The 16,396-nt window shown below is 38.9% G+C and overlaps 1 protein-coding gene across 6 annotated transcripts in view; it reads right to left on the reverse strand.

Moving 5' to 3' along the window:
• The window catches only part of alk (ALK receptor tyrosine kinase), a 395,764-nt gene that overhangs the window by 67,419 nt on the left and 311,949 nt on the right, over positions 1-16,396 (reverse strand). For all 6 annotated transcript variants that reach the window (XM_085143591.1, XM_085143592.1, XM_085143587.1 and 3 more), the window contains one exon: positions 2,842-2,973. In XM_085143591.1, the coding sequence (XP_084999717.1) occupies positions 2,842-2,973 (132 nt within the window). The remainder of the gene's footprint in view (positions 1-2,841; positions 2,974-16,396) is intronic.

The raw sequence follows: 16,396 nt of genomic DNA on the forward strand, positions 1-16,396 counted from the left end.
CAATTAACTTTCTGGCAGATGGTTCTTTGTAGCAACAGATGACTCGCTAAGCACCCTACAAAAATAAAATTTTGTGCCTTTATTTTTCTACCTCTGCCAAAGGAGGCGGGGCTTCTGTGTGTAGTTGCCGTTTCTTTGTTTGCCCGTCGGCACCATTAAGGAAAATACTGTCAGGTTAATTTGCTGTTAGAGAGGTGCAGCACAGGCAAAGGAAAAAATAAATAAATTTCAGAAATCAAAGTTTTGAGCTCTTTTGGGCTCTTCATTCTTAAATGACAGATTAGAGCAACTGTAAATGAAAGTCAAAACAAGATAAGTGATCAGATGTGTTACGGTGAAAGACTCTGGATTGAAATGTGGTGTAAGGTGGGCAACATGGTGCAAACTTCACTTTCTGGCGAGCCAGGGGACCTGAAACAGTTTACAAAATCATCAGGGTTTAGGTGAGAACAGACACCGTAACAAGCACATTAGTAGCTTCACCTCCATTTTTCATGGTTACAGTCCCACCCTAATGCATTATTATTCGTTATGAAAAACAACTAGCACTTCACTAGGATTATTCTGCCATAAGAATGTGTCTTGAACCCGTTTAAACGATCAACCAGTATTGTTGTTTCTCTTGCGGTGTCATCAACATACACGCTAGGAGAAGAAAAGAAAATTAAAAGAAATCTGTCTTCAATTTTGCAACTTTCTACCGCATCGTGATTGCACCGGACACCTGGTGGGAGGCAACCTGTCTCCAAACAATCACAGTGTGACTCGGACTGATTGGTGAAAGTCTGGAAATAACTGCTGCTTACTTAATAAACACAGAAAGGTTGCCAACATGTTCCAAAGTAGCAGAGTCAGTCTGCGCCAGTGAGCGTAATGTATGAGGTCAAGCTACGTCCTACTGCAATAAAAATTTTGTCCTGCAGCAACTACGTCAATATTTGTAGTGGAATTTCTGTTTCAGATCTATGAGATTCTGGCTGGACTCTGAATGTAAGTAGTTAATGTAAATTTCTTTGTTTGTAGATAGCAAGAGAGTGATTTTTGCCAGTTTATCATCACAAACAGATTCCATCTAATAGCAAACTTGACCCCATGCAGTCACCAACTGATAGCAGACTGACTCCCAAAAAGGCAATCAAAGCTATCACGGATAAACAAGCAAAGAAAACCATCAGCACTGGCAATACTGCAGCAGAGTCTCAAACATCAGTGCTGTGAACTCCTACATGGATCCAGCTTTAACAGCATTTCGACACATGAGCAGGTAAACTAGTGTTGGAAAGAAGTGGGGTGTCTGCAGAATTTCAGCAGACTCAGGCCAACCAGAGGAAGTTCTCTAACAAAGAGTGTAGGATGTGTTCATGTGTAATGATGCTGAAGTAGGATGGCGAGGAAGAGCCACAGGGACTTGGTTTTTCTTATATGTCAGGAATCTTTGTGATTGACACATGCTAAGTTTGTTCCTCCTGCCTCTTTCTGCTTTCCCCCCCGTTAATGAGCTTTGCACAGCTCATGAAGGATTTAAATAGATCAAATCCAGTGACGATAACTTGTGGATATCACAGAGAATACCGTATCGGAGAGGGACCGCTGGGATTTAGCCAGCAGGGGTGATTATTACAAGTGGCAGTGATGTAAATGGAGCAAATATAGAACTTAAGCTACAGTAGTAGAAAAGTGCAAGGATAGACTGGGGAATGAACATATGGATAATTAGCCCTTGTCCTTAATTAAAAAGGATAAAGACTGTTACTTTTAAAAAAAGCAGAGACGGAAACAGAACCTTAATTCAGAGCAAATGACAGCTGGCCTTCATGCACTCTCAGCATTACAAAAGGACAAAGTGGAAAAGGTGTGCGGAAATGCACTCGGAACAATCAGCCTCTCTCTGCAGAACCCATTAGTTTGTGTCAAATATTACACATGAGTTTCCATGCTCTGTTCGTTACTGATGTACGAGTGTGAAGCCACGAGTCTGATTAATGTCTTGAAAACACAATTCGGGAATATTGCTACGACGCGTACAAACCGGCTTTGTGTTTTACTGATTGTTACTTATGCTCAGATGTCCAAGTAAATCTTCTGAAATCAAAATGTTACATACACATTGTATTCAAATGGAGATTATACCCATGAGTTCCTCAGGCCAATTAGCGCTGATAAGTCCTCCTCCAGTAGAAAGAGAGACGGCGCCTGGCTGGGATTTTCACCCTCTTATCTTTCAGCTCTCATTGTTAGCAAACCTATACACACGAGGGAGCAGCCATCATTTTAATAAGCACCACATGGGAGGCTGACCTGCGCTGTGGGAAAATTAATTTTGCTCAGTATAGTATGGATGAAGAACTCTGAAATCAAGCTACGACATATGAAGGGGTTAAAGATCTCAACCGCGTGGTTATAAGTCACAGAAACAACACAAATACATTCAGGTAGGACTAAAAAAAGATCCTCGGGACTCACACGCACATAGACACACACAAACAGCGAGGCCCGGGGGACTTCACTTGTGAATGAGATGTCAGCATAGTTTGGTAGTGTTCCTCCTAGGCCTCGAGAAAAGCACAAAACAAATGTGCAAAGAGATAGAAATAACAGCTACAGAATATGTCAAGGGTGAGAAATGCTCGCCAAGCTGGCTTTTTTTTTCTTGGCCTTTCCCTGCGCTTCTCTTTCAGGAAAAGCTCATAAAGACGCTCCGTTGCTGCTCTGCTGAGCAGGAAGCAACAGCTTCATTAAAGGAGGCTCACCACAGCTGACCGACTTCACGTGCGCTGTTTTTATCCAAAAAAAAAAAAAAAACACAGAAAGGGCAGCGGCTCGTGCGTAGGGAGTACTCACGACACACGTTGCCTTCGTCGTCGCCGAGCGGGCAGTCTGTACTGAAGTCACAGAGTTTGTCCAGTGGGATCTTAGGCCCGTTGTTACAGTGGTACTGGCCTTCCAGCGTGATGTTCATGCTGGGCGAGGATGCTAAACAGAGAAGAAAGAAATAGAAATTGACATAATGGTTTGCAGGAGATACTCTAGCACTTTGGCACTGTGTGTGAAAACAAAGCATTTTCACAGCTCAGGTAGAGTTTAGGAGATGTTTTGCTTGTTGGCAGCAGAATCAAAAGAATGCACTGCATAAAACAACAAATGACAAAAACCCCTCATCTTTGGAGACAAGGAAAAATGTCTCCCGATTTAGGTTTAAGTTCAGACTGATGTGTTATTTATATGTTATTTTCTTGCTGACTCAGATAAATATACAGTTACTACATAAGAGTTTATCAGTGAGTAATAACGGCTAATATAACCCCTGAGTGTAAACCTTGTGTTACATCAGCTGACTGCCAGCACCATCATGATCAACTTGGCGTACGCAGTATGAGCATCTGGCTTTGAATACAGTACACATCCATCAGACAAGGAACACAAACACCAAAGAGAAAAGAAAAAAAAACATGACCCAGATACAGTTAGCAGATACACATGGAGTGGGAGAACACACATAATAACAAAGGCACCAATTGATATCACCGGTCTCAGCAACTCAATCGTAACCAGGAGCATTTGCATATCTATGCAAATCAGAAAAGTGATATCTCACCTTCACCTTAATAATCAGAAACTGATCACAGCAAAGAGAACAAAACAGACAGGCGGAAAGGAAAAACAAAAAAACTGTACACTGATGGGAATCTTGTTTTTTTTCCCAACGTCTCTCATGGAGGAAAAAAAAATGGGAAGTGATTCTTATCATGACTGACTGGCTGCGCCTACTGTAGTCTGCCCTTGATCTGTAATATGCAGATTTGTTCTCTGCTCAGATGAACTTGGAGTTAAAGCCTGATAACGATTTCAAGGCAGGAGCGGCAGCGTGCAGCACAGGCTGGTAGCTGAGACAACTATTCTGGCAAAATTTCATCATGGAGTTTGTAATGAATTAACTTTTTGTTTTTCCATTTTGCATTATGTTCTGCATGACGTGATGATAAAACCTTTGGCACCTCTTCTGCATCACAGGCTCGCAGAAAATACGCCAGACCAAGTTAAAATGAAGGATAAATCCACTTTTATAATCCCTTACTCTTTATTCGAATTGATTCAGGTTTATTTAGATGGCACCGAGTGACAACAATAGTTATCTCAAGGCACATTTCTATAATTTATATGATAAACATGCACCAGCATAACAGACTGAAACCAAATGACACCTTATAAGCAACCACTTAGCGACAGTAGGGAGATGGAAAAAAAATAAGCATTCCTTTTAAGAGCAAGAAATCTTCAACAAAGGCAGTTTTTCAGAATGCTTTTTGGACACCCTGATAATAAAGAAACGCAACAGTCCATCCTCAAAGTTGGATTTAGTGTCTCAGGGTGATACTGACTAACTCTGAGACAGGATTTTCCTCAATTTTATGCTACACTTCACTATAGGTTAAAAGAAGTCACAGAAATATGTTTTGTATGAGAGATGAAAGACATAATCTTGGCTCATAATATTACAGGAGGTCAATGTAAGTAGATACATTGCAATTATTACATATACAATAAGCCAGTTTCATTCAGGCCCACAATAATCTAACGAATATTTGAGCATGCAGTTTTTTATATTTAAAGATATGACTTATTTCTGGAACCTCCATCTCCTTCCATGCCCATATATGGAAATCCTGAGCAGGCATCAGTGAGGACAGAAGAAGGAGCTGGGGTAGAGATGGGTTGCAAAGCAGTATGCAGACTCGCACCAGGTATGGGTCAGCTAAAGGAGGCTAAATATTGAGCCTTATATGAGATTTACCAATTGGAAGTTTAGAAGCGCATCAGCTGGGTTGTCAGTTAATGTGTGCTGGTATTGATCTGCCTGAACTTCACTTTGTGGCCAGCCATAACTAATGCAATGCGGGATTTTCATCTAAAGTGAGGAGCAAGTTAGAGGTGATCCAGGGCATTAAGTCTATAGATTATCTTTATAGTTTAATTACTTTGTGTCATCCAGCATCACAGATAAGTATAGGCGGGTAACTGCGCAGCACTGGTGAGTGCATTGTTTTAATATATCACTGGCTTAAACCAGTGAAAGCCACAAGTCAATATGTATGTCAAAAGGAAACAAAGCAAACAGCAAGAAAAATGCTAAAGCTCATTCATCCACAATAGTAGTATTATATTTTAATGTACTTCTTGCTTTCAGTTCTTTCAGTGCACCTTACCAATAAAGGCTAATAAAGAAACATAATTACTATAAGTGGATGCAGGTGTTGACATAAAGAACGTAAATATGTGGTAATAGATTGAATATGTCTCAGATAACATTTGGATAAGCAAACATCTAATTCGTTGCACAGGAATTACTGTCTTCTTAGTGTGCAGCAGAGGCCCAACATTTCACACTTATGGCGCATTCTCACCTCTTTTTTTTTCTCCCACATTGTGGTGGAGAAAAACTTAAGGCCCAGCAGGAAACTGGCACAGTGAAGTCTTTGGCTTAGAAAGAGAGGGTGCCATTTTTATTGAACAAAACACATTAGTCAGAGGCCTCCCACAGCACACCATTGTGGTAAGAAAGTCACATTAACATGTCAGTGAGTAATCCAGTTCAAACCCCTTTAAAGCCCGGCCTGATTAAATGACTGATAACGAGTCTGCTTAATGTCAGTGTTTGTGAAGTGCATTCCTGAGCTTTGTTTTGTTTTTTGGATGGAGCACATGCTTGCGCACACGAAACTGCAGCCTCGCTAACATGTGAAATTCACAGAGGAACGGAGAAAAAGGCAAATACAGCATTTTATTCAAATGAGGGGAGGCGAAGTCTTGTTTGCCTAGCGCCCAGTGTGTGGGTATAGATGTGGTTTTGCCATGTGTATTCAGTCATGCTCAACACATGTATTATGCATTGCTTGTGCTCAGTGGCTTCCTTTCTGTATAATGTTGACACCGCAAGCTGAGCGATTTATCAAGAAAGGGAAAAAAAAAGTTACCAAGAGTACATTGAAGCCTTCGGGCGATGTATGTAAATTCATCGATTTATCTTAGTTTGATGACAGTGGAGTAAAAAGTATCAAAGTGGCAGTGTCACTAACTTTAAGCTCCTGAAGCAGGTAAGAGCAGCCAGATGTGGCTGCCGCACTTCTGGCCTACCGCAGTTCTTAAATCACACTTGTCAGATTGTGAAAACAAGTGGGTCAGTGAGGGATGAATTGCCTGTGGAAGTAAGTGAGTTTTGTTATCCTTGTGCTCATGGGGCTGGCTTTGCTTTGAAAGGGGAATGATGTATGGATGGAAAAAAGCTAGAGAGGTGACTGGAGAGGTGACTGGAGAGGGCACAGCTGCTGCTGGTAAGTGACAAAACATACAGAAATCCAGGAATCAAGGTGGTAAATGGTTAACAGTTAAAAACGCTGCATTGCGGTACTAACTGAAAATCCACAAGTGGGTTTAAGATGGTTGATCTCATAATTCAGGAAGCAACCAGCTACTGTCTGATGATCTAGCGTCTGACCCCAGAGGCTAAATGGTCAATAAGCCAGTATTTCAGGGCTTGCAGTGGAGTCGGGATATTCAGATAGCAGAAAATAATTGTCAGGTTCAAGCCTTAGTATTCTGTGAGGTAATTAAAAAAAAAAGTCATTGGACACACTGACCTATGAATCATCATTCATAAAAAAAAGCCAGCATTGTGTTTACAATGTGCAGAATGTACAAAATAATTAAAAAAAAAGAACTGGAGAGGCCGAAAACACTACACAGGACCTAAGAGATGCATCTGGACCTTCAATTGATCCATGTAACGTTCGCTGAAGCCTCATTAGTAATGGTCTCAATAGAAAGGCGGTTATCAAGAAGGGGAAACAGGAGAAAAGGCCAAATTACACAAGAACTGGATTGGAAATCTATGCCAATAAGTCTTAAGGAGTGATCAGCCATCTATAAAACACGGTGAAGGCGCTGTGATGGTTTGGGGCGGAATTTCAGCCAGTGATGTTGGGAATCTTGTAAAAACTGAAATTAGAATTATAAGTGCAGAAAAGTACAGTCAGATTTTGATCCACCATGCAATAACATTTGGCAAATTGGCAGATTGGTAGTGGCTTCATTTTTCAGTATAATGATCCCTTACCCACTGCCAGTGCAGTAAAAGCATACCTAGATAGAAAAACACACAAAGTAACACTATCAATTATGAATTGACCTCCTCAAGCCCAGACCTCAACATTATTGAAGCAGTGTGGGATCATCTGAAGGCTGCCAACATCCAAAAGGAAGCTTTGAATGGCCTTCAATAAGCCCGGAGAACTCTTCCTGTGGTTTATTTAAATAAATTACAAGAAAGCTACCTCAGAGACTTCAGACTGCCTTGAAGAATAAAGGTCTTCATACCAAATATTGACCTTAAAGCTCACTAAAACTGTTCAAACTCTATTGTATGTGAATATGCTGTATTTTCATATATGTTTGGACATTTCAATAAATTGATGCACCTGTTTCCCATAGTCCTATGAAAATATAAAGAAACAGGGGGAGTCTTGGGACTCTGGCACAGTATTGTAGCAAAAACAAAAAGAAATTAAACCCCTTAAGTCTGATTGCAACAAGTGCAAATCCCTTTAAGGCTGGGTGCAACATTCGCAAGCCTCTCGACTACGACGTTTTTGAAATGTAAGCATATAAAACTTTCTTAAATCGCGTACGGCTCTGAAAGGAAAAACACGCCGCCGTCACAGCGGGTCCTAAAGGGATATTCGCTTTCATCCAGTGACAAAGCAAACCATTGCGGAGTTCAACAAAGATGCTGGATTTCTGTCACAGGAGGGGGGAAAAAAGCTATGGGATAAGTTTCCATAAAATTACACAAATATTCTCTAGACAGACTCGTCGTCTCGAGACAATTCAGCCTTTGCTTTTTCATATCTGCACATTATATTTTCAGTGAAATTATGTAGAACATAAATGTGCAACTTCCATCCATCCATCCATTCGCTTCCGCTTATCCTTTTTCAGGGTCGCGGGTGGCGCTGGAGCCTATCCCAGCTGTCATAGGGCGAGAGGCGGGGTACACCCTGGACAGGTCGTGCAACTTTTCTTTCCAAAATAATGCTAGCGGCATCACTGACTTTTTATCAAGGTCTACTAGAATTCAGAGTCAGAGTCGGAGGATTGTACTGACACTGGTATCCAGAAACAGGAAAGACCCTGAGAGAAGACCTTGCTGTTACATTACTTCTCAGCTATGGTGCTTTTGTGTAAGGGGAGTGTGCTGAACCCATTCTTCACAATCTAAAGCATTCAGGTTATCACAGCTGACTGTTAACAACTGTTAATGGATGACTGGTGAACAATTAACAAGTAACTAGACAAGAGTCATTTAGAAAGTACAATCAATAGGCAGCGGGAGTCACTTCACTAGTCCATCATAGTTAAAAGCTGCTTCCAGAGAGAGTGTGCAGGCCTCAGTGTGTCACTATCATTTAATTACTGCTACGTGACTTGTTGGATATCCTGAAAGACCTTCTGTATCCTCTGAGGACATAGTAAACAGGGGGAACAATATTTTGTTTTTGTATGCCAACGTAAAGTCTCATTAAAACCTTTTCGATAACAGCTCCGCAATACTTTGGATCTGAGTGCTTTATCATTTCTCTAAACGGAATTAAATTCATTTCAATTTAATTAAAAATGGGAAAAAAGAGCAGTTTTTAAGATAAATATGGTTTTCGTGCATTTCACTGCCAGTTGAGCATGTTTGAGTTCAAACGTGTGCTCGCTGGAGTTTAGCGTTCCGTGTTTGTCATCTAATTATAAGCCAAGTTGGTCTATTTCTTTTAAAGAAACAACCTTTTATTCGTGCCATCTGCTTACAGGATGAAAATCAAAGAGGCTTCATCTACAAGATTAAAAGCAAAATTAATTTAGAGCCAAAATTTTGAAAAAATGACTTAGATGTCCAAACGTGTCTTAAATGCAGTTTCCTAAAAACCTGTTGAGGTCACTGACTGCAAAAATGTGCAATTTTTCTTTTTTTCTTTTAATGGTGTAAACACTGTTTGAATGTGCTGTTTGTCTCCCGACAAATGTAGACTGAATGTAGCAAAAATATAGAACTTGATTAATAATGTGTAAACAAATGAATACACAAACATCTCAGGCCAACCAAAAGATGAGAAGAATAATACTTGGACAACGTTTTAAAGTAGGAGAAAACATTTATTTGCATTGGCTCGTGCCAAAGCCAAACAATGGCTTAGGATGGGTTTTCTGGTTCAAGCATTTCCCTCATGGCAGAAACTGAAGCACCAGTGAGCTTAGCTGAAATCATCTCAACAATAGTACTTAACATTTTTGTGTTTTTGCATAACCCTAATAAAGACATCGCGTTTAGATTCCACTGATAGAGACATTACACTCGGCGAGATATCAAAAGATCTTGCAAACCAGTTTGCCTTGCCATTTGAATAAAACTTCTGACATGGTTTGGTGGATATCGCTTGTAGATTTGAATACAAACAGACGCATCCTTGTTGAAGACAAGCTGCAAAAACACGATCTGGAGTCATCGAGAGGGTAGACTCATCCAGATATTAATATGGTTTTTGTTTTCCTACAGATGAGCAAGCATGTCAGTCACATCGTAAAATCCCTCTGTGTGCTCTAAAACAACAACAACAACAAAACCAGTCTGAAGAACCGCCCGGCTTGAGATCTGCTTGTGCTTCGTGTGGATAGAATGCCAATAAGCAGAAAAGGAAACACAACAGAAACAATATCTTTGCAGACTTGATTGAGTCTAGCAGATGATTCAGCAGTGGTTAGAAGTCATTTATCCGATTTTGGTCATTCATTACTTCGCAATCTTCCATCTTAAGTGCCATAATGGTGGCCTGTCCTCTGTCACAGGGGACAAAAATTTAAAGGAGCCCGAGCACGGGTGGTGCAACTATCTTGCCACCCCATTAAAGGCAAAATTTAACGATATTTATGGAGATTTACAGTGGCTGCAATACTCAAGATGGATGCAGCTGGGTTTCCCGCTGGACAGTCGACAGGACAAGAAGTATTCGCTCATGAATTCAATTAACTGCACACAGCCACGCTCGATTGGTCCGAGCTCTGCCCAATCACCATCACTATCTGTCATGCTCCCTGCTGGAGAGAGCTGCACACACTCGAGCAAAGATGGAGAGGGAAAAACATCTATTCTACACTCCTAAGATTTTTTTTTCTTTTTTACTGCAGAAAAATGACAGATATTGTACTGAGTTGTTGGATTACCCATCTGTTACACACCTGACTCAAACATTGTCCATGCATCTCCTCTACTTTTTAGGTTTATTGATATTTTTACCCTGTCTGACCTAAACTATAAATGACAGACGAGATAACAGCTTCAAAACAACGAGCAAGGAAACACTGACGTTATTGAACTGGTTCTAAGAATTCTCAACTACAGCTGCACAACAAAGGCCACATTGAGTTTATAGCAATGTCACAATGTGATACACTTGGCAACTCTTGAAAAAGTTGAAAGACAGACACAGCACTCTTGATCCGAAAAGCTAAGCATTTTGGCCTCTGCCATCTTGGGACACATATATGGTAGCAAGTTCATCAGTCTCAAGATTGCATTACTGCTCTATTGTCTATTTGACTCTACACTGGGACAAATTTACAAAATGATTAATCAAATGAACATTATGATATACTGAGCCTTGAAAATCGCAGATAAAGAGGTAGTAGGGTTTTTTTTTTCACCCTATACAATCACTCTTTATGCAACCTTTGAAAGTTGAAGGCACTTTTGAACTGCCATGATCTATAGTAATTATTTGCGTTTTTACAGTAAATACACACTGGACCTGGTACAGGTGCAAGGTGTGTTTTGTGTGTCACACACACTGTGTCCGCTAGCTTCGGTTACAGCTTCTGTATTTCCCACAGAGAGAAAAGAGTGAACGCTAACTTTACAGACAGAAAATGATGTCCTCATTTCTAATCATTGGATCTGTATATGATGTCTTTTCATAAATTTTGTAATTTAATATTGTAAAACGTCTGCAAAACAAACATAAGTTATACTTAATTTCTGTAATTCAAATGTTGCATGAAAATACTGGAGTTTCTAGCAGGATAAAAAGGTTTGTTTTCTGTACTGTGATGGATTTAGAGTGAAGTGCACAATGGCTGTGGTGCTTATGGTCAGCACTCAGTTATGTAGCAGAGATTAATTTGCATTTAAGCTTATAAAGATTAGATTCATTCACTGAATTCAACCTTTATACGTTTGGTACAGAGGTTGTATAAACCAGGGGTGTCAAACAGAAGGCTGGGCCTGAATCCTGAATCAGCCCAGCAAAGACTCCAGTCAGACTCACTGGACGTCTTTGGAAAATGTTAGGGAGGCAAAGATTTTAGACTTTTAATCGTATTTTCTTGTATTTTACAGCTTGCCCTACTAACAAAGAGCTCGACCATGCCCATTCACACTGCACCAAAGTAATGAAGTACAAGATATACAATTAAATGATAAACAATTAAGGTGCCTATTTTTTAGGCACCTTAATTGTATACTGTGGACCTATTTTTAGGTCCACAGTATACAGTATATTAAAAATGCAACATTTTCTGTGGATTAACAAAAACATTCTGCTTTATAATTCCAGGACGGTTTGGGCAGAAGGCTACCAGAAGATTTTACATCATTTCACACAGTAAATTTAAACCCAGAGTGTTGTGCTGACAGATTTCTCTCATTAACTACAGCAGCATTTCTTTATCATGTAGAGAAAACTGAGACTTACTATTGAAATTGCACTTCTTTTTCTTATACTGAGATATCTCATATTGATTAAATGTGCCGTTATACTCACCCTCTACAATGAAGGCAACAGATAATAGTTATTTTTTTGAAATTCTCTTTCACTGCTCGTGTTCTTCACAACAGATTCAAGCTGAGTACATTTATTAGAACTAGAATTTAGACAGGAATAACATTTATCTTCTCGTGTACTAATAGTAAGGTTCATTTAACTTTACACAACGCATGGCAGAGCTGTCTGCCAATGCATTACAAAGGCTGTACTTTTTCACTTTTACTCGAGTAAGAAGTTGCTTTAATACTTTAACATTTACTGGAGTATTTTTTAAACATAGTGTCTGGACTTTTGCCATCTCTGTAGTACTTGACCTTAAAAAATGGAATATTAAAGTTTGGTTTCTGTGTAAGTACTATAAAATAAATTCTACTTGATTTGACACCCTCTATACACAAAAATGAGCCCAAAAGGTTCCTCTTGTGGTGGAACAACAGCTATATTAAACAAGCCCATTCTAAGAGCTGTCATTGAACGTAGTTCTTGCACTGTGGGCACAAAAGATAGAAGTACTTTCTACAAGTTAGTAGAAATCTCAGAAAGTTCCGGTGTGCACTGCACACAGTCTAAAAAAAGGCATTTAAATATAAAACTATAATTTGCATATGTGTAACTTTGTTTTGTTGTTGACTTTCACACAGTTATAATGATACTGTATAATTCTTAGCATTGTTTCCTCTGGTTATTTTTCTCAGTTTGGTTACCCGTGGTCTGATTTTATAAGACATTTTATACCACCACAAAGCTTTCAGGAAAATAATATCAATATTAGAGCCAGTGGAAAATTTCTCTCAATGTAGTTTTTTTTCTTTTATCTGGAATGTTGTGGTCATTTTCTTAAAGTATACAAAAGAGTGAAATTCACAAAGAGCATCATTGTATAAATCTGACATATGACTCATGACATGCTGGCTGTTCCAACTTTTGTTGTTTCTTGCATTACCACGACTCTGCATCTATAAAGCTAAGTAAACATTGTTACCAACCAATAATACAGATCAGCTTTGACATCAAAGCGTCTTTCCCACAGTCAGGGCGACTGTGGTGAGACTGTAGCCTTTGTTTGGTTTAAAATGATCAGCATTATGCTACAGGGCTTTGATTCCACAGCACTGGCCTTGATGTTTCATATCTTTTTCAGTCTGATGAGCAGGTTTGGGTTTATTTCATGGGAGAAATCATCTCAGTGCACTAACTTTAAGGTAAAAAGTCATAACCACTATTTTTACTCCACTACAGGAAAAATGTTTGCTACCCATTGCTGACACACTGACTTCTTCAGAAGGCGATGCAATTGCAATATATCAGAGGCTTTTTTAAGGACGTGTATTTTTGTTAATGCTGTTGAAATTTGTACCAGCTACAGATCAAAGTCATAAAACATCATAGAGCAATACTTTTTAGTGCACTGAACAGGATCAGTGAAATCGCTCAAAAACATAGAGCTTCCTCAAGAGTTTGAAGACATTTCAAACAGATAACCATTTAAATATGAAATATATTGTAGGTTAGGGTTAGGTCATTGGTAGAATATATATATATATATATATATATATATATATATATCTATATATCCATCAGGGTTTGCCAGTTACTGAAAGTGTGTATGTGGATCTGCCTTAACTTAGTCAATATAAAACTTATAAAGTTTGATTGCTAAAGCTTCAGTCACACACACCTGGAAACCTGCAGGGAACTCCTCGCCAACCTCTTGTCGCTAGGGAAAAATATATATTCGTTGACTCGTTTGTGAGTGGTTGCTGGCGCCAAAAGGAGCTGCACCAAAAATCTCCTTGTGATTGTTTTCATCACTAGCAGATTACCACTGTCACCCGCATGAAAGTCACAGGCTGTATCCCTCTTTGCACCCAGTTTCACCTAGCATCTGCTAGCAATCTATAGCAACCATTCACCAACTGGTTGGAGAATACAAATTTATTGACACGAGTTTGCTGAGTGGTTTCCTAATGGTCTCTTGGCCTGCGTGACGAGAGCCTTAGTAGTTGATTTTACAGCATCTACCACCAACCTCAAGCAACCACTTGTCAACCGGTTGAGTGATACACATTTTTCCATAGTGACTGAAGGTTGCCAAGGGGTTGCCAACCAATCCCTAAGCCTGTTTCACTGGGGCCTGAATTCCTCACAAATTCCCTTCTGTTATGTTAAAATAATGCTAAGAACTGTACACATTATAGCCCAATAAAAGATTTCTGTGGCTATAATCAATGACCGGTTAAGCTACTTCCCAACCCTTCTGTACCTACATAAAAATGATTACATAAAATGTGCTGCTTAATATTAAACGGATAGGAGAAACTCAATTAACAGATTCACCCCAGAAGTCTTCGTGCATAAATATGCTTTACGGACTGTAATTAGATTTAATGTTGCTTTAACTTGATTGACTTTTTGTCAATACTAGTTTAAGTCCGTAACATCCAGAAATTTCCTCCTCTTTGCCAGGTTTGTGCTGATTCAGACATCTGTTCCATTTGGCGTATGCATGTTGTGAACACTCTACTTGGTGCCCTGGGCCATTTAACACTTGCTCAATATCTTAAAATGAAACTGCCTGTGTAGATTGCCTTGGAAAGGTGCCTGCAACAGAAACACAGTTTGGGTTGAGGGGATGCTGCTTGCAGAAAGGCCTAAGGCAAGAGATTAGAGGTAGAATGTGATAAAGCTTAGTACTGCCAGAAAGGCTCTTGTCTTGGCAAGTTGTATCTCATGTTAATTGATGAGCTTTGTTTTCCTGTTTTTAACTTTCTCCTAGTTTTTTGTCCTCGTATATTCTCTAAGTGATCCTAACATGTTTTCAAAAGACTTCAAAGTATCCTCAACAAAATACAAGATCAACAGAAATATCCATATAATTACCTCCAGGTAAATCTGACAAATAGATGGACTTCTGATTGCCTTCGAGGCTCCGAAAGGCTTTGAAAGCAAAGTAAATGATAACTTCTTTTTAATATACTTAGCTTAATTTATTTATGAAGTAGAGATCTGTGATCAAAAGCTGTATTTTTATAGTGCTCTTTTAAGCCAGACCGTGAGGCACAGTATAACACGTACTCTGCTAGTAAACTCTGATACAACCAGGAGTTAAACAACCAAAACTAATTACAGGTTCATCGTACGCTTCTGAAAGTTCCTTATTAATACCAGACAATATATCATCATGTTGCCTAGCAGCCACATAACAATGGACTAAAATCTGCAGACTGGACAGTGGACCAGTGATTGCAAAATATAAAGATCACCTCATAAATATACAGGTCAAACGTTAAAGGAACTACACTGAATATTTGGGGTTTTTTCATCCCTTTTAAGTGGTGTTGCCCAATCTCTCTCTCTCTCACACACACACACACAGACACACACAAACACAGTACATTATGAAGAACACTGGTATTAGATGAGCAGCTCGTGGCCTATATTTAATTAAATGTTAAACTGAAATTATGTACAAACTATATTAAATGCAGCAGACATTTTATCTTTTTTCGTGACCCAGCAACATTATTTGATTTGATTTTATTATTTAATTTGATTTGACTTGACTTTTAGAGTGAAATTAGACACTCATTGCATCAGGAAAAAAAATTATATGTCCACACGCCTAGCTAATTTGCGTCAGCCAATAAACAACCTGTAAATCAATCAACAAGATGGTAACATAATTACATTAATGGGAATTCCATATACTATCAACATAAGATAAAAAGAATAACTACCAAATGTTTTTTCCTGTACAAAAAAATGTACTATATTTAATGTATGTAACTGAGACCAAAACATACTGTTTAACTGCCACTGAACAACATGAAGTCTATATGGGTTAAATATCTAATCCATAGAGCATTAAATACATGTTATTTATGCTTCTTCATATTACAGTTTATGAACTGCAAGCAGACAGTACAGACATCCAACTAAATTGGTTTATTACATTAGACATGATTAGATTGATATTAAAACAGATTAGCTGTGATTTTTGAAGCTCAGCCTGAAAGAGTTACGCATGTGGATGTGTACATTTTGTGGTTTTGTCCTTGTTAGAGGTATGGCAATATGGCAATGCATGTTGGTTGGCTGGCTAGACGGTCTAACTCTTAATTTTCTAATCTAAAAAAGTTAAAGTAATAAAATAATCAAACAAATATGGGCATTCAGTAGAGACATTCATGGTCCTAACAGGTTGAAATTGTGTTTCATATCTTATTAAATAGAACACTTGGTGCTTGTTTTCTAAATGACTGAAGAAGGAGTATCAAGCAGAGTAGCTACTTTGTTGTTGTTGTGACCATACAGTCATGTGAAAGTTTTCACAGGACCCAAAACTAAGTACTCTCACTGCTTGCATAGAAATTATAAGGGTATTATAATTTCTATGCAAGCAGTGGGAGTACTTACGCATTTGATCATCAACAAGTATGAAAAAATACACACACAAGTACTGTTTCAGGAATAGGAGGTAAGGATAAGCAGCAGTAAGTGCATTTGACCAACACAAGATTTGGCAGTTTGATGGTCTG

The sequence above is a fragment of the Neolamprologus multifasciatus genome, chromosome 19, assembly GCF_963576455.1.
Source record: "Neolamprologus multifasciatus chromosome 19, fNeoMul1.2, whole genome shotgun sequence".
NCBI lineage: Eukaryota > Metazoa > Chordata > Actinopteri > Cichliformes > Cichlidae > Neolamprologus > Neolamprologus multifasciatus.